Here is a 19,069-nt window from a genome sequence, read left to right on the forward strand (position 1 = left end):
ATGCTGTGGTGTGCTGAGAAAGGAAGCGGCAAGCAGAGGGACACAGCCCCTCTGTTTGCTGCTGGCCGCTGGCTCATTCATCCCCCTGGTCATTAGATTGTACATCAACTCTCAGTTATGGCAGGGGGAACAAACAGACTGACAGACAGACAAATGCCTTTTTGCACTTGAACACTTTAATGCCAATTTACGCTAAGTTTTGCACAGACTCGTTTCATCCGTTTCATCATGGACTAACTTTTCAATTTGTTTCAACCGGTTTCATTTCGCAAAACCTAAATCCAGGCACTGCTGTTTTGTTGGTACTTACAGTGTCTATTTCTTTATTTGCAAAGGTTCAGTCTAATTTAACATTTATCTGGCAGGTCTACTTTTAAGTGTGAAGTCCCGGTGCGAAGCCCACATTCTGGGGGTGTAAGCACCAACACTCCCCCGGTGCCCCAAGCTCACAGTTTGGACTGCTAGCCGCACTTTTAACTGAGCTTACTAGCTAACAGCAGCTACAGTTAGCAGCAATTAGCAGTTACTTTGGTGATAGCCCCACTGTGTCTTGGCTAACTCAAATTATGCATTGGGTGAATATTGAAACATCAGGGACACGTCACTTATTCAGCAACTTTGCAGTCTGTAGTACACATTCGTACTGTAAGAAGAAAAATGATTAAATAAATGATAACACACACAAATAAAAACAGGAGATCAATTGTATGCTTATGGATGTATTTTAATAAAAATAATTCTGTCAAAATTAAACAGAATACAATATTTCTTTTTTAACATGTTTCCAGTACATAGGTATTTTTTTCAATTATCATTTTTCCTTTTTTATATCATTTTAAAGGTTTTAAAAGTCATGCTAAGTAGAGGGTAACTCAATTCACAATTTTTTTTTTCATTTTTTCATTTTTTTTGCTAAAACTCAAAAGTCAAAATATGAAATTAAAATTATGATAGAAGTCAATTGTGCACAGCGACGCCCAAATCCATTTCTCTGGCCTCTTCTCGAAGAAGTCCATGTGGCTTCAGAGGCCTCAGGCCCATTTCCAAAACTGTTCACATCCCTCCTTTCCTTAAAACAATCACTGATCACATCAGTGGCTATGTCTATGCAGGGATAAGAGGAAGGGTGCGTGGTAACAGTGCTGAGACGCAGCCCAGGCTCAAACACAAAGGACAGCTGGGAGACTCGTTCCCTACAGGTATGCAACAGAGGTTGTTCTTTCATGTAGAAGTGTGTGTAACAGAAGTCCTTTAAAGCTGTAGAAGCAGATGTTTTGAGAAGGTACTGTACGTGTTATTAGAATAGTTTCCATTATAGCAGAAGGTCTTTATAAAAACCAGCTCTGTAAAAGTGTGACCACATACCCTGTAGTAAACCCCAGTGCATACACACATCTCCAGTATTACATTATTCCATAGGTCTCTACCATAAATGCTCTTATAAATGGAAATATACACTTCAGGGTGGATCCACAAGCCATTAGCCAGGTTACAACAAAGCAGCCAGAGTGACAGCTTCACACAAGTCAGACAATATTGAGTCAGTGCTACTGGGTAGAAAACAAGTGTACATACAAAAAATTACACTGTTTGAGATAAAGCAAAGGGACGGAACAAAACAAGTGTAATTGAAATCCAATGGTGATGTACATGGAAATCGACCAATTTAACTTTGTCATAACGTCTTTTTTGTTAGTTTATTATCCTTGCACACTGCTGGCTACTTGAATTGGTAGATTTCTGCTGCTACCGATTTGTCTCAATAACAGGGAGAAAAAGGGGTCAACTTTGTAAACCTTATGGTAGCCAGCAGCAAACCTGAACAAAATAAAGACCCTACCTTTCCATCTCTTTAAGTTATTGTACACGCTGAGAAACACTCTGAAACAAAGGTGAGGTTTGGGGCTGCATGTTTAGTTGCATGATCAGATACCGCCATGTCGGTGTTCCTAAAACATCCTAATTAATGTTGCACAAGGACCACCACTGACCTATCAGGTTACTGTGATGTCACAGCTTTGTAAAACATTCAACGTTTTCCAAAGGGACTATTTCAGTGTTGTCAAAATTACTGATAAAAATACACATATCAACTCATAACATTTGGGAGGGTTTCGCGCTACTGAAACACCGGTACTAGCTACGTTCTCTTGCTTTCCTTTACAGAAGCGACAAATGCACCCAGCGCTATCCTTGTATCCTCACAAGTAAATTGATCTGGATCCTGTTGTTTTTTTAAACCACAGAACACAAGCCTTGTCATATTCAACTTTTATTAAAAATCTGAAATATTATGCCTTCAGTGTCATCTCAGTCTTTACCTGTGGTATCAAACATGATATGACATATCAGTATTTTACAACGTAATATTATATACGTTGTCGATATACGTATCGTTAGGTAGTTTTGTTGGCTAACAAGTTTTGCTGCCAAAACATTAACAGGTCATCCTGTTGTCTAAACCTAACTATGCAGTTTTGTTGCTTGAACCTAGCTAGGTAAATATTTTGCCAAAAATACGGGGTATCTTTGTTGTCAAGACCTAATCAAACAGTGACAGGAAAACTGAAAAGAAATGGAAAAATAATAGGCAAACTAAGTGTTAAAATAATGTTATAATAATAATAAAATAATTTTAAATAGTTTGATAATTTTTTTCTAAGCAGTATACAAACCCCAGTCTCCTGAGTCAGAGTCCTGTACACAACCCATGAAGCCACAACGGCTTGCACAAAATGCAGCCTTGACAGTTCTTGGAGCTCATCAATTGTCATGATCCGGAAACAACACCAACAGAAGTTGCAAAGCTATGACATCACAAAAGTGTGATTGGTCAACTTGCAAAAATGGTCCTGGAACAACATTATGATATTAAAGTAAAAACCCCAACACAGCATATCACATACACTACATTGATTTCCTCTTGTCCAATTTATGGGCAGGACATAGTCAAGTCAAATCATACACAACTTGTTTTCACAACTTGAAGGGCAATGCCCAAAATGAAAAACTGTAATTTAATTATCACAAAGTGCACCCTCAAATGAAAAACATCCTCCTCCCTGGCAATTGATTTCACCTCTTAATTTGAGACTTTATTTGCACATGCACAGAGCAGGACAGGTTGTGGACCATGATAAAAAAAAAGACCCCAGTAATGACATCCCAAAGGGTGACTTGACACACACTGTGCTTGTTAGTCTGCCCAATGCTGGCATCAAGGGTGGCCACGATAATAGTGTTAGGTTCCCGAGAGCGGGTGTCGTAGCTGAGCTCTCCCACCTTCACAACACTGATTGGTCAATACTGAGGTTGCTACAGTAAAATTAAGGCTCCAACACCTCTGATAAACCAATTGAGTCCCCATGCATTACCTCCTCTACCTTGTTACTGGCAGTGTGTGCCTCTTCAGGGGCCCTTCAATTATGTTTTTTTTAAAACATTTTTTTTAACTTGGGTGAGGTTTTTCTTTCAGCGTGTGTCCCATTCTTTGGCTTCTAATTTGTTAACTCAAATCCTTGAAACATTACTGTGACATGGGGCACTACATTCTTACATTTGTTCATTACTGTATGGTATTAAACTTTACCACAGCTAATGATCCGCTTCTCACAATCAGAGGTGTTCTTTATGCTGAGGTCTGCTTGCCCTCCTGAATGTATTTCAAGACATAGACCAACTTGTGGATTATCTGTGAGGATAAAGGGCCTCAGAGCCTGCCCCTTTTCTTACTAAAGATGACGTAAAGAAACCTCAGGTTAGGTTAAGTTTACCTATGGCCGTGGGAGGGTCACTGTGGTAACCAGATGTTGGTTTTGTGGTCGGTGATATGGTGAACAACGAGAATGTGAGTAAGATACTGATCGTAGGGAATCAAAATCCACCCATTACAACAGAAGAAAAAATAAAAAGGGGAGTTACAATTTGTTCTGTCCGGGATGAGCACATCAAACTGACAAAAAAAGAACTATAAAAATGGCTAGATAAACAGAATAATAATTAATTATCTTTAAATAGTGTCACACATTTCTTTATTTGATAATACTAAATTAAAAGGAAGCTTTCTTCTCTCGCGCTCTCCTCCGCTCCTCTGTCTGTGCCGCTGGCTCGGTCTGACGGGACAGCCAAACACACCAATCACACGCATGCTCTTTCCTCCGTCGCCATGACAACTACCTGCTGGACATGCCTTCTCTCAGTGCTACTTAACATTAACCTGTGGAGAGACGGATAATCATCTAAGCAAGGCAATGTATGAATGTGGCATGATTAAAACAGATGGCTTTTAAATTCATGCATAGCCTAGATCTAATATCCTGTTATGGTCTTTTTATTTGGTTTGGAGTAATTGTTCTGCCTTTTCATTAATGTACTGTATGATCAGTGTATATTGTTCAGTAAGTATCATCAGTCTGAATTATTAAGGGAAACGCGATTTTTCAATCTGGCTTTTATTCTGCAAAATTGGGCCATTCTGACTATCTGTCTTACCAACGTGGACTTGGAAAAACAGGGAAAGTCTACTCAACCCTCCTTAAGCTGTCAAAAACATCACTTACATTTGACATAAATCACTTCAAACACTTGTCTGCAAGTCTGACTGAAAGTAAATAAAGAAATAAGACGCCTGTATTAGCTTTTCAAGCCAACTGCATAGAGATCTACGTCCTGGCTGAACAAAACAAAAGCAACCAAAGTCTTGTAATGTAATTTAAAATACATTTGCCTCTTTTAAAGCCAAATCCTGAAATATATGTAACAATAAGTAACAAGGAGGAATACCTAGTTTGGCTGATGGCAAACTGCCAATTGGGAAGTAAATCCCTGTTCAGTCAGCTACATTAGCAAGTTCTGGCATCTAACATCTGGGTTTACCTTCAGCCGGACTCAGAAAGTGTTTGAAATGATTTAGATAGAAATTAGGTCTATATAGAAAGCTGTAGGACGTTTGCGCCACTTGCCAAAAAAAGCTGTGAAAAACCATAGTCATAGAACAACAACTTTGAGAAAGATCTTGACTGAAATACAATGTGACTTTCTTTGATCTTAACAACCAAGACTGTTGTGTAGAGCACCAGTATTGTTTGTGGCCATGGTATTAATACCTTTTACTTAGTTTTTACTCACCTGGACCTGGGCTAGTGCAAAAAGTTGTCTACTCTGGCAAAGGAGCAGGAACCAGATCGGACTCGGGCCATGAGCTGAACACACTCTGTGGCCTGGCCGAGCGCTAACATCAGCGGAGGCTGCTTAGGCAGATTTTGGGACTCTAGAGGGAAAAAATACAGCCAGGCAGGGGTTCAGCACACAAGTCACAGTGCAGCAAATTGTGTGTTGTCAAAAGATACAATTTTTCTTTTTCTTCTATAATTATGGGACAACAGCGATTCTTTAGGTTTGTCATCCATATGAAGAATGACAGTTGACAGGGTCAAATATTTTTAAAATGACAAAATATCATGTGTAAATTCTAATAACACAAAGCAATGATATTGCATATATATGTAATATATACAGGATAACACACAGTATGTGTCCGTGTCTGCGCTTTACCCAGTATGGCGCTGTTGAGTGCGGAGCAGAGTGATTCTCTCTGCGTAGGGTCTAACTGCTGGCCCACGGGGCAGTTCCACGGGTCTGAGTATGCTAGCAGGCTGAATGCATCCTACACAGACAGACAGACAGACAGACAGACAGACAGACAGACAGACAAAGAGAGGGACCCATATGAACATAACTGAGCACAGCATACACTCTACAGCTCTCTAGGTTGGGCTTTTAATGTGTCATTTGGCCCTTGTGATGGTCTCTTGCCACCGTAGGTAGGGTTAATTAAGACAGCGGGGAGCACCCGTCCAGTCTCCACGTTATTGATGACCAGTAGAAACATCCGACATGCTCTGTGTCATCCTCATCCCTCCGGCACCATCGTCTTGTATAATGGTATAGTTAGTAGATAACCTTACCATCATTTTTCAGTTCTTGTTTATTTAATAAAACCTGTAAACCTTTCCATTGACACAGCGTGTCCCCTCTCTTTTGTCATAGCTCACGCCCCAGGTCATGACACCCTTGATAGATCTTCCTTACATGTACCCATTCAGTCATGAGGGCAAGTGAAACAACGACTGATAAATTACTCGAAATTATTGATTACTATAATTTAGAAACGTAGCCGTGAGGGGAGCGCTTCTCAAATAAATGTTGCCATTTCAAAATATATTTCTTGCGATTTCTATCCGATATTTGGTTCCCATCATTATGAGACAAACTACAGTATAACTTCAGCCTCAGTCAGGTAACTTGACATGCAGATTGACCCACAGAAACGTACTTAGGTCAGAAAATCTGTCAGGTTATGTGTAGACCGCCTATAGAGCATCGTAGCGTCTTGACAATGCACACAAGAAAGTGAGCCAATTTTCAGGGGAGGGGGTTTTATCATGCAACAGGCTACATTTAACTAAAGCAACAACAAATACAACTTGTCTGTTGCTCGCAGTGTTGGATTGACACCCATTACTGCAGTTTCCTGCACATTTTAGCCTCTTTCAGATCACAGTTCTGGTTCTCCAGTATGCATAGACAGCCTGTTTGAATCCTACATCTACAATATGAAACCATAGGCAGCTGTTGCGGGTAACAACATAATAAGCTGTAAGTACAGTATGTCAGGACTGTTTGTATCACTTGGATTTAGTGCTTGGTCTTTCTGACCTCTGGTGGTTAAAATTACATAATGCAACAGGAAACACTACCAGAGGAGGTGACTTCAAAGTAAATTTCCTTCCTTCTAAATCTAATTTTGTAGAAATGGAACTAGTACAAAATTCTTATGAAATGGGAAAATGGCCTGTGTTTAACAAACAACACAGACTACAGACAGGCTTCTTGGCTAAACTGTTATCATTCCCATGAGGTTTCTGTTGTTTTTCCAGAGACTCTTTTGTTCTCAGAGCGGCTGCTTATGAATCAGAGGACACAGCTTGCGGTACAAAGTCATTTGAGCCTTCTCGTGTGCAGAACTGAAGCCACCGGTTGTAAGACAGCAGAGACTGTCTGCATTATTACAGCACATCCTAAATCAAACACCAGCGTGCACAGAATGCTGTAACCAGGATTTTAAATGGTGCCAGCAGAAGAAATCTCTTCAGCCCAGTTTTGGCATCACTTTAATCTGGTGTAGCAACAGCTGCCTGTTGGAATCCAGAGTGTGTGCACGTGCGGTTGCGTGCGCGTACCTGTAACATCTTCTTATGTGTGGCGTTCTTGCCATACTCGCGGCACAGCTGTTCATTGAGCGCCTGCAGCTCCCGCCCAAACTGGATCATCCTCTCTGTGGCCGCCTGGTTCCCTCCGCAAAGCTGTCTGCCATTACTACAGCCGTCATCTGCTGGCAACAGAAACACACACAGTTCAAGTACACACAAGTGTGAATGTCAAGTTGGATGTAAAATGAACGAACAGGCAAAAGACACATGAAGTGTAAGAGAAGTAAATGAGGTCCGTGTGTGTGTGCGCATGTACCTGTGACCCCGTTGCCGATGCTGTTGTCGTCCGGCTGGAGGATCTCTTCATGTTTGTACGTGCCGTTCATGATCCGTGCAGAGGAGCCCTCAACAACACCGTTGGTATAGTGCTCTGCTTCGATCTCCATCTCACTGTCACTATGCACATGCACGCACACACACACACACACGCAATATAGGGTGATTACAAGTGACTGTTTGCCCTTTCAGGACATTTTAAGCAGTGATGGAATGTAATTAAGTATATTCACTCAAGTACTGTACTTTTGTACAATTCATACATGTATAGTTTACTTTTACTTGTACTTTTATTTATTTATTGAAAGAAATAACTTTTGATACATTTAATATCTGATACGGTAAGATGTACACTTAAGTACTATTCCATATGGAACCTTTAAAAATGTTATGTTTTAACAATCACATCTTTACTTTTCTTTCACTATGACTTTTGGGTACTTTTCACAAATCTGCCTTCAACTTGACAGACAGGGCAACAACTGGAAATCTAACTATGACTCAAGGTAGCACTGGACAGAGGTAATTAAGCCCATCTGTAAGGGTAGGGCATTATTACACTCATCATTTACAACCTGGTGACACGATGACGTCACCACACACACACCCTTAGAACAGAAGTCCTTTAAAGAATTTAAGAACCTAGCCAGACATGTCCCAGACATGTTAAGACATGTCTCTAGTTTTCAGATTTCATCAACACTACTAATCTGCTATTTCAATCAAGGTGTACTTGTACTTGTATTTAATGCTCCTTATTATAGTCTACTTCTGCGTAGCAAAACTATGCCCCATGTAGCACAGTACTCTATTTTAACTAAAGGAATTCAGTGATCTCCAAATACGTATGGATATTTACAGCAAACTGTCTTCTTGGTTGCATTTCCCTTTTCTTCATTTCAAGACATGTATTTTAGACAGTATGGTTAAACAGGTGGTTAGCTGAAAACCTGTCTTGTCCCTAATTTTCCCTGTACACTGTGAAGCTGTTGCTAGAACAGCAGCTGCATCGGCATGTTTCAGCATTTAAGTCAAGGAGCAAAATGTTATCATCACCTGCAGAGTGATGGCCAGAGACATACAAATATGACCAGAGCTGTAAAAAAGAAAAGGAAAAAACTTCCTCCCAAGTTGCTACCGTCCTGCTTCCTGACGGTGTTGCCACATGTAAACCATGCTAACAAACACATCCTGTACAGGCCCTTAACCGCACAGTACGCAACTTCTGCTGCCACGGATATTTCAATCTAAACACTGACGACAACAGCTGTAGCTTAATGATTTTGTGAAGTAGCCTGGAATCACTGGAATTGTTATTTCATTTTTTTTCCCCAACACCCACCTCTGCAATCTATCAGATGTGACTCACAGTGACTGGCAGAAATGTTCACTAAAAGGGGAATGTATGAAAGCTTTATTCACGTCATTTTAAGGCATGATCATCGACTTCCTTCCTCACTCTCTGAAACATCAACTGATGTTTCCCCTGAAGCCATAGCAACAGTCAACAAAATGAAACTCATTGTTACCTTGAGGAAAAACGAGGTTCTGTGTTTCAATCATAGTAGGAAACATTTGGGATAATGTGAGTACACAACTCAATAAAATATCCAACACAGGTTAAACATCTTAATGCAGAAATGTTAAATATTACACTTTTTGAAAATTGTATTTTTAGAGATCAAATATTCATCAAAGTCAAAGTTCAGAAAAAACATTCAGAATTTTACACATCTGCTCTATCGGACTGTGCGGGTGTGGTCTGATCTGATTTGATTGAAGATGGCTCTTTATAAAGCCACAAATGCCAGCAGATTCCAGTTCAAATGTTCCTTAGCCTGATTGTAACACTGGAAGATGGGATGTCAACTTTTTTTCCAACTGAGCCCTGCCCATTTCCAACAGAAAGTGATACTCATCACAGACCACATGTAAATGAAACCCGGCAAGAGAACAAACAAAAAATAGAAGTAAAATGGCTGCTGGTTCTAAATGGAGCAATTAAACTGATTTCCTTCTATGAATTATCCAGTGACGGGCAAAGTGAAATGTGTCAGGATCATAGATGCTGCCAGCGTTCCTTGGTGGTGTTTTTATTTGCTTGCAGTGATTAAATATTAATGTCTGCGGTGATGATTTATTGATGTTAAACTATCCCATGTGGCTGCTTTGATGAATCACGGCCGACAGAAAAAATGAATACTGAACCAGACTGTAACGCCACCTCAATCTTTATTTATTTGTAACTATATATTGAGGTCGTCTGCTACATCTGACACCTTTACCACGGCACCATACCTGTTTTATATTAGCTGTGGAGATAACACCACTGACAGTCCTTCCTACCTGGTTTCCTGGTTGCTGTTGGCGCTGTGTGGCTGGCTCTTGGTGGAGTCAGAGGAGTTGGACTCGGAGTAGTTGACGGAGGAAGGGGAGGAGGAGGTGGAGGAGGAGGCTGAAGAGGACACGCTGGGGTATTTGCCGCTGCCTGCGCCACTGTGGCTCTTTGACTTGTTGGTGGGAGTCACCCCGTTACTGCAGGTCGGGCTGTCCGCTCCTGGGTGACGAAAAAAGTTTGATTTCTTAAAGTGAGTGAGAAAATTATTCTTTTGGTTGATTGTTTCCAGGCATTCCAATCCGTGTCAATGTCTTGCTCTTAAGAGGGGACGAAACTTCGGCATGGGTGAGTGTGTGTACCTCCAGTGTGCAGGTGTGTGTTGCTGGCTCCGTGGCGGGGGCTGAGGCTGGGTGAGCCAGGGTAACTGTCCTGGGACTTGGGTGAGCGAATGGTCAAGCAGCAAACCTCACTGTCTGTACCGTTCACCATCTCCACGAACTGACGACACCTAAAAACAGCAAGGCAGCATCGGTGAGGGTAAACAAACTGTTTTGAATTATGGTAACAACATCTTTGCCCTGCATTTGATCATAATCTTGACTTACTTCAACATGAATAGTAGGTTGGGGTTGTGGTCTAACAGGCCGGGATAAAGCTGCTGAGTAGCTTCTATGGCTTCGCCCACCCGTCCTGCCAGCACCAGCTTCTGTATTCCTATTGGACAAAGAAACAGGCTGTTCTTTACCGTATATTGATAAAGAGGAACGTCGCTTTGACAACAAACATTAAGTAGAGGACAGTTGATCATTCACTGAAGCCACAGGTCATCAGGGACAAATAAAAGCAACAGCATCTATTTCTGGACTTTCATTTCTTTCAAATGAATGGGATACTTAACATACATTCAGTCCATATTTTGACCAAGCCCAGAAGATTCTTTGATGCCATTATATGACTTGTATGTATTATTTGCCACTGGCGAAATAAAAATGTGTTGGTTTGTCAACTCACTCTGTCTGTTCTTTATAGATGTCTGGTCCTCTTGTATCATGGTCTCTGTGGCTCTGGCGAAGGCTGTTGCTGTGGCACAGTACCCATGATGCACCAGGTAGCTGGAAACCATACTGGAGACAAAACATTAAAAAGGTTTGACTTTCCTAAAGGATGAGTCTGGTGATATTCCACATTCATACAGTAGCCAAATCCCATGAGAGGACCAAAACAAACAAGTTAGTCAGTTTCTGATACTTTCTGACTTCTTAAGAATGTGTGGAGCTCTCTGCACAAGGCTTATCTGTTCAGACATAAATCTGTATAAAAAGGTCACAAATATATAGTTATATACATATATTATTTTGAAACCGCTGGGCACTGTAGATTTTAGCAAACATTACTCAAACTGGAGCAAACGGCGTATTCATTGGGGACAGCAGATAAATGCACACTTTGTGCTCAAGTAGGATTTCCAGCATCAGGACAGTGTAGTGTTTTGGTCATGAAGGAACATTCATCTAACAATGTGCAACTAAAGTGGCTCACCACACTGGGAAATAAGATATAACTGGCTTCGGATACACAGAAAAATACTTGTTACTAGTGATTCTGTTGCTTTTAGTTGTAGAGAGGAGAAAAACAGGATAGTTTTGAGATTTTGTTTTCACCCCTGTCTATTTTACAGTTGGTGGTTTTTCAACAGGATTACACAAAAGCTGCTGAACAGATTTCCACAAAACTTGGATGGTGGATGGGTCTCGGCTCTGAATAGACTCTATTAACTTTTGGTACTGATCTGGATAAAAGGACGGATACAGGGATTTTTTTTGCCACTTTCTTAAACGTTGCAAGATAGTTTGTTTTTCCACATTTTCATTTATTTCTCTGGGAATAATGGATGGGTTTTAATGAAAACATGCAGGTGTGTTTAGGTGGCTGGAACTTTTGAGTGAGTATAAAATGGGACTGTTGAGACTTGGCAGAGGCGTGCACTCCAAAGTGCCATTCCAAACAATTCATTTCAAACTGGTTGTTATTTAGCTTTTAATCAAATAGAAGTGTTTATAAGAGTGGATGTTACAATTTTGTCATGCAATTAAACTTTAATCTGCTGTAGATAAAAGTTTATTCATTTCTTGTAGCTAATCATTTAGAGTATTTATCCATTACTTTTAAGTAACTATTTAATTCTTTTTCACACTTGCTAATACGTTTTTAAACACTCTTAATGAGGGAAATTACGGCACCCTAAAACACGTGAATAAACTGCTAGCTGATTCATTATGTGTGTATTATGGATGCATCTTTTTTATAATCAAAACATAAAAAAACACTTTTTCACTCCAACATCTCTTAAGTAATCCTTTTGGGAATCCTGCTCCAAGTGATGAGACAGTCAACACCACAGTCAAACATTATTTAGTGTTATTCATTTTAAAATTAATTAAATATAACAATACAATTTATGTAGCAAGATCTGGTTTTCTAATTATTGCATGTGATGAATTATGTCTTCATATGTTGGTTGGTTTTCCTCCTCCACCATCTGCACTGATTTTAGAAAGCCTGCAGACTGTATGGTCATTCACAACAGTGTATCATTTACCCTTGTCCTATGCACTTTCAGCTCTTGCTGCATTACATTTAAATTATTTCTGTTTAGCTGCTACATACTTGCATATCTCAGCTTTGAGATGAGACTATATTACTGTAGCATCACCTAGAACAGTGTGCTCTCGTAGTGACAGGTATGTGTGTGAGTGTTTGCGGAGGTGTGTGGACTGAATCTTACTTCTGCAGGACGGCCTGCCACTCCCCCAGCCTCTCTCCTATTGGGAAGCGAGCGATCATGCCATGAATCTTGGCCCGCCATTCACTCATATAGTCCTCGATGTCGAAGACAAACGGTTGCTGGCCAAAGTTAGCGTCTACGATCTCGCCTGGAGTTTGAAGCCCCACAGTGGGGTACAGGTTGGGCTGGAAGATATTAGATCAAAAACAATTCAGGTTAAAACAGACTGAATAGAGTAGTCTTTTAGACCATTTATTTAGTACAATTGCACAAAAAATTGCATAATCTTAAAACAATTATAATATGCATGCTGTTTATTAGTTAATGCTGGCAGCAAGCTTGTTAATCTATCTGCAGCCTGTCGAATTGGGACACTGAATAGTGCAGTCAGACCCAAATGCTTATAAGAAAACATGTTCAAATGCTGGTTATGGAAAGCCTCAGGTAACGGCTTGTTAAGTTCCTGTAGTGGAAAACTGTCATCGCATAAACAGGCTGGCAAACAGCACAAACTGTAAGCTGTTTTTCACTAAGCTGTTATTAGATTATAGGGTTCAGTTAGACTTTGGTCTTTTGGTAAATGCACAAACCACCAACAGGGTGTGAAATTAACACCAACACCCAGTTGAATGCTGTTTAGGTTTTGACAATGGTTGGTGCCTCCATCTGCTCTTACAGCCACTGTGGCCAGCAGCCAGCTGTGATTTTGAATTCCTGTTCTATTCTTAAAACCTATTTGGTGGGTAAAACCGTTAAAGTGGCTGTTTTTATTCAGGAGAATGTTCCATTTACTGCGGTGACTGGACCAAAAAAGGTTTGTTTCTGACCCAACTGCCAACATAATCTTAAATTAGATATGGACCCACATGGTCCAAATCCAGTTGTATATTATTACATAGTTTGTCACTAGTAAGTGGAATGGTATGATATGGTTTATATGGGTTTGTAATCTGATATTTGTTTAAATTAATTCAGTAACTTTTCCTTCAAAGATAAACAAGGACAAATTGGAGTATTTTATTGGCTGCCAAGTTACAGGACAGCGCGGTTGCCAGGAGCAAATGTTAGCAGTTAACATTTCTACAAACCACTGATGCGTTTGTGGTACATGGCCTATGGCACATACCATACTGACATTTCTACAAAATGTGTCATATCATGTTCACATTACAGGTTTATGACCTCACTTTCATATCAGGAGGAGGAGATGGTACACCACAGGATATTTTATATTAAGAAACAGGACAATTTCCAGTCGTGTGTGTGGTGACAGCCAATATTTCTGACGAGGACTCAGGACATCTCCAGCAGTGTTTGGAACCAAAACAGCTAATTTAAGCCAATAACATGAACTTTTCCTAACCCTTACCATTTGGTTTTTGTAACTTAACCTAACCAGAGCGAAACCAGAGCATTATCACAACATAACACTGAAATTTAAACCTGAAGAAATGTAGAGCTTCAGCATGAGGCGGTGATGGGGGTAACTAAAAGAGGTATGTCAATGAATGTATGGCAATAAAAAAGTTGAATAAGAAAACAAAAAGCTGGTAGAGTTTAATTTGTACATCGTGAAAAAAGATGCTGCAAGGATGTGATGCACATTTAGGAATACTTACAGGGAGGTCTGTGAAGGCTACACCTGATAGATACAAAGACAAACACTTAAAGTTAAAGTTTATTTGACGATTTCAAGCTTTAAATTAAGCACTTAGTTACAAACTTTATGTTACTACATCACACAATCAGAATCATATAAAACACACAGCATGTTCACTGACCTAAACTGATGCCATTTTTGGTGTAAAAGCAAGTGTTGTTGATGAGGTTAACGCAGCAGCCGATCACGTCCCCTGTTGTGAATGTTGGGCCGTACGGTTGGCCGGTCCCGGAGGAGCAGAAGGAGTGGCCGTCATCTCCATGGTAACCGTATGAGTGCTTGTCCCATCCTAAAATAGGACGAGGATTAGGATTAGTTTTGTCATTTTATACTTGACCTCTCATGAAAAATGTGTTGTTAGCCAAACAACACAGCAAAAGGTTGATCAGAGTGCATGTTGTCTGCTCCCTGTTCAGTTTAATACTGTGCACATCAAGTGGCTGCTGCTGCCGAGCACACAGTCTCTGAACCCACAGGAGCATCTAAGGTGGAGTGACTTGCTCGAGGTCACCCTTAACGGTAGTTGCAGCTGACAGAGGAGACAGTTACTCATTGACTTCCGCTGCTCAGATTTTCCCATCTGACTACCACTGCCTGCAGGGCGTCCCATGAAAATGTACACACACACTATCTGACTGTTTGGCATGTGCTGCAGTGCTGTGGATGACCAGCAGGAGGATCCCATCTATGTAAAGAAACTGGTGAGTCACTGCAAACAGGAACAGCAGCACAGGAGGCTGAACCAGGAGACTCAGCAGCAGAGGAGGATCATGATCATGATTCGCTCATTAAACTCCCTAATTTCTTGTTCCTGCTGGTACTGGCGCATGTGTATGTAGCTGTGACTTCTTTATGTAGCCAGACTGTAGAGCAAAAATCTCACTAATCAGTGTACCGCACATGGTAACGCTTGAGATATCCTTAGAATTTCCAGGGACATTTTTTGGAAAGCACTACGTCATTTAATACAAATTATAGGGAACACAGAGACAGTGTTTAATGAATGAAGCAGAATATGTTTGTGACTCCTTGTCAAAGGTTATGTCCTCAGTGAAGACATGAGAGTGAGTTTTCCTTCATTTATTGTTTCATTTGACTGATTTTTACAGGTCTAAAGAGGTTAAAGTATCGCACTTTACAATGACGCTAGAGAAAGTCAGGAAAACAAATCAACAGTTCTCATCTTTTTATGGAATAGTTTGACATTTCTGTCATGCTGAGAGTTGGATAAGAAGATCAACACCACTTTCATGGACCTCAGGATAAAAAACATGTCTACATCAAGTCCGGCCAAGAAGTAGTAACATGATGTAATCCCTGTAAAATGTTTTTCACCTTCTGATTTAAAAAAACAATCACATGTCAAGTGAGTTTTAGAGCTGCTAGTAGGCAGTTTGTTTAATTTTTCCTTTAGGAGAGGCTTTATGCTATGCTAAGCTAAGCTAAGCCAACCATCTCAGGGATCTAGTTACATATTCATTGTACTGACATGAGAGTAGTACTGATCTCCTCATCTACAATCCTGTTTCCAAAAAAGATGGGAAGCTGTGTAGAATGTTAATAAAAACAGAATAATTTGTAGTGACTGTAGTAATATCCCTTGTGTGATCATGTGTTTGTTCAGGTGATGAACCTCGTCCCATCCCTGCTTGAGAAGGACTGAGCCTCTTGAGTGAGCATATGTCAAAAAGGATTAGCAAATGATTACATTCTGTGTTATTTATGTTTTACACAGCATCATATTGGGGCTGTAACTGTCAGCAAGTGAGCATAAGCATGTTATATTCCTTTAATCATCTGTGACTCCCACAATATACATCTCAACCCGCAGGCCAAAAAACACAGACCTAGACAATCAGTGTACAGAAGCTCAGCTTAACATAAAATATTGTATTCCTTTATCTACAGACAAGCATACAATTCAACATCACAGTATGAGGACAATATACTATCTATTAATGGATCAAAGTTAAGCTGCAACAACTCACTTCAATTAACCAGCCTGCTGAGAGGAAGTTAGACTGGAACGAGTAGGAAATTAAAATGGAATGATCAGCAGACCTCAATGCATTAAAAGGTGCATTATGTATTTGTGGGAAAGATATTTTAATCAGAAGAGAAAGATCTTCATTGACTGTTTTTTTTTTATGCCTAAACAAACTAAGTAAACAAACTGACCCTGAAGGACACACAATACACAACACAATATCATACTGTTTTGGCGGACCCTGCCAACTTTCCAGCTTCTAACAGTGATCTGGGGGCCTTATTTTCCACTGAGAACAGTTTGTTTATTCAGTAATGGAAAAGATATATTTTTCTGATTTTTAATTATTACCTCATTAATAGTGTAAGGCTAAAATTCTGAGTTTGAATTTTCTTTCCTCAAACTACACAGTGCCCTTTTGAAGAAACCAGTTTATATTAACTGCTTACTGGAAAACGGCAGAATGTTTTTTTTATATAAAATCAGGGTGATTTTAAATCTATTTTGAGGTAATTATTGTGGTAACTTCAGGGTCATTTCAAAGAAATTTTAATTTTGTTGCTTGGTTACCACCTACCCACTAGGACATTTCCAGGACTGTTAATGAATTGTTACCAACATAAATATTTACCTCGAAGTACACTTATGCATTCCTAAACACTTACAGCAGGAGTCACTGAGTCTACTAAATCAGTACATTAACATCAGCAGGATTCAGAGACGAGGAGACTCTCATGTTCTCAGTTCTGTCATGTCAGTGTGTGTAACCATGTCATTCATTTCATTTGATATAACCTCAAATAAGCAGTCAAAAAAAGAAAAAGGAGCTTTATGCTGCTCGCAATGGCAAGATGTACATGCAGTGCAGCCAACGTGCAGTCTGACCTCAAACAACCTCTATGTATTTATACCACGCTTAAGAGGCAGTTTACAATCTGTACAGAGTCACATATCTAGTATTCTGCATGTCTATTAGAAATATACCGACACCTCTCATTGATCCGACTAAAGACAGATGTTGATGCCGTACGCTTCCCAAAGCTAAAGTACAACCTTGTGATCGGCATGTTGTGGGGAAAGCAGACGTGACTTTCCGTCTCTCTTTGAATGAAATATCTCTAACAGAGAAAACAAGACAGATCCCGGCCACTCTGGTCCAGTGAATCTAAAGCAGCTGACTAATGTCTAGTAGAACATACAGATTGGATCCACAAAGATCATATCACTGTGATTTCAGTGCAACAAAGGCAGCATTCTACAGCACGGTCCTTCCACAGCGAGAGGACACAACGTCATCTGCTAACATCAGAGATTCACTTTGCGGCTACAGTGTTTGGTTGACAAGCTTGTTATGCACTAATCCAGTTTCGAAGGAATTCTTCCTCCTGACCTGATCGCGCTGAAAAGGGGACCTGAACCCGACAGCGTTCAGCTTCAGCTCGCTGCTGCTCTGTCAGTGTCTCTCCTCAATCACAGCTTGTCTGTCGTTGCCAAAAAGCAAAGCAGGGTTAGTGAAAGTAGGTCGTGGGTGAGCTGAGATATTAGATGCGTACTCGTATATGTTCATATGAGTATCTGTGAGCATGATATAACCGCTAAGCTGAGCAAATGTCTTTGTCTTTGTGTTTACGTCATGTGCATTGGTGTGCTTCTTCTGAAGTCGTGCGCAGACTGTTCCGCCTCTACAAGCGCTCTTTAGTGCAAATGTGCATATACTTCTGTGTGTGCATGTGTGTGTGAGGGAGGGAGGTATTAGATTAATCTGCTGACAGGGATATTGCCTCTAAAGCCAGGCTCACTGCTCCAACATGCTAATGAAATGGGCAGGCCTCCACAGCAGGATCAGACACAGAGGTCAGCAGTGGAGAACATTGTACTATTAACAGACAGACAGACAGACAGACAGACACACACACACGTATATAAAGACAGAATAATGCGTGTGTTCCCAAGCACATTACAAACACATGCAGTTGAATATAACATTATATGCAAAACGTGCACAGATGCACAGGCGAGCGGGGACAAACACAAACGAGTCGACTTAGAGACGCAATCAGTCGGTCCAGGACACACACGGATAAATCTGCACAGTTTGGGACAAACACACACTGGCACACAAACACACTGAGTCGGTCGGAGTTAAGGCAATCAGCAGTAATCTGTCTACCAGGGCTACAGACCATCTGTAGTGGAAACCTAGCAACCAGAAATATTTTCATAACTAATGTGTGAGCGGGTTCGGATAACACGCCCCTCCACGCAGTGCCGTTCCACGCTATTCCAGCCTTTGTGTGACATTTGACACATGTGAATCAAGAAGAGGGGAGAACGAATGATCTTTGTGTGTATGTGTGCGTGTGTGTGTAGTCTGCTGAACAGGCTGCCCTGATGTCCACAGCATTCCACAAGCCTCGGCCACCGGACAGATCTTGACTGCTCAATAAGCAGGTCAAATGGCCCCAGCGAGGGCTGGAAGCCCCAGAACGTGATTGGCCAGAGCAGAGGAGAGGTCTGATTGGTTGTGAGATGCAAGGGGCTTTATTCAGGCTCTCGGCTGCTATATGGCTACTATGCTTCCTCTTACGTCATCAGAGATTACTGGACCATTCACGGATGTCATTGTATGTGTGTGAGAGTGCGTTTGTGTTTGTTAAGTGTTTGGAGACATGGTGGGCAGGGGGCTGAGGGCACGAGAAGAAGATAAAGCCAAAACAGAACAAAAAACTACGAACACACACAGGGGAAAAGT

The 19,069-nt window shown here is 40.7% G+C and overlaps 1 protein-coding gene across 3 annotated transcripts in view; it reads right to left on the reverse strand.

Moving 5' to 3' along the window:
* Positions 1-821: 821 nt before the first annotated feature.
* ranbp10 (RAN binding protein 10) overlaps positions 822-19,069 on the reverse strand; it is a 44,129-nt gene continuing 25,881 nt past the window's right edge. For 2 of the 3 annotated variants that reach the window (XM_030425997.1, XM_030425999.1), the window contains exons 4-15: positions 14,452-14,619; positions 14,290-14,312; positions 12,671-12,855; positions 10,897-11,009; positions 10,491-10,599; positions 10,245-10,393; positions 9,894-10,104; positions 7,528-7,667; positions 7,242-7,393; positions 5,554-5,665; positions 5,128-5,269; positions 822-4,216 (exon numbers count right to left, since the gene is read on the reverse strand). In XM_030425997.1, coding sequence (XP_030281857.1) covers positions 5,139-5,269; positions 5,554-5,665; positions 7,242-7,393; positions 7,528-7,667; positions 9,894-10,104; positions 10,245-10,393; positions 10,491-10,599; positions 10,897-11,009; positions 12,671-12,855; positions 14,290-14,312; positions 14,452-14,619 — 1,493 coding nt within the window. In that variant the 3' untranslated portion in view covers positions 822-4,216; positions 5,128-5,138. The remainder of the gene's footprint in view (positions 4,217-5,127; positions 5,270-5,553; positions 5,666-7,241; positions 7,394-7,527; positions 7,668-9,893; positions 10,105-10,244; positions 10,394-10,490; positions 10,600-10,896; positions 11,010-12,670; positions 12,856-14,289; positions 14,313-14,451; positions 14,620-19,069) is intronic. The other variant, XM_030425998.1, reaches the window with a different exon arrangement.

The sequence above is a fragment of the Sparus aurata genome, chromosome 8 (genome assembly GCF_900880675.1).
Source record: "Sparus aurata chromosome 8, fSpaAur1.1, whole genome shotgun sequence".
Lineage (NCBI taxonomy): Eukaryota > Metazoa > Chordata > Actinopteri > Spariformes > Sparidae > Sparus > Sparus aurata.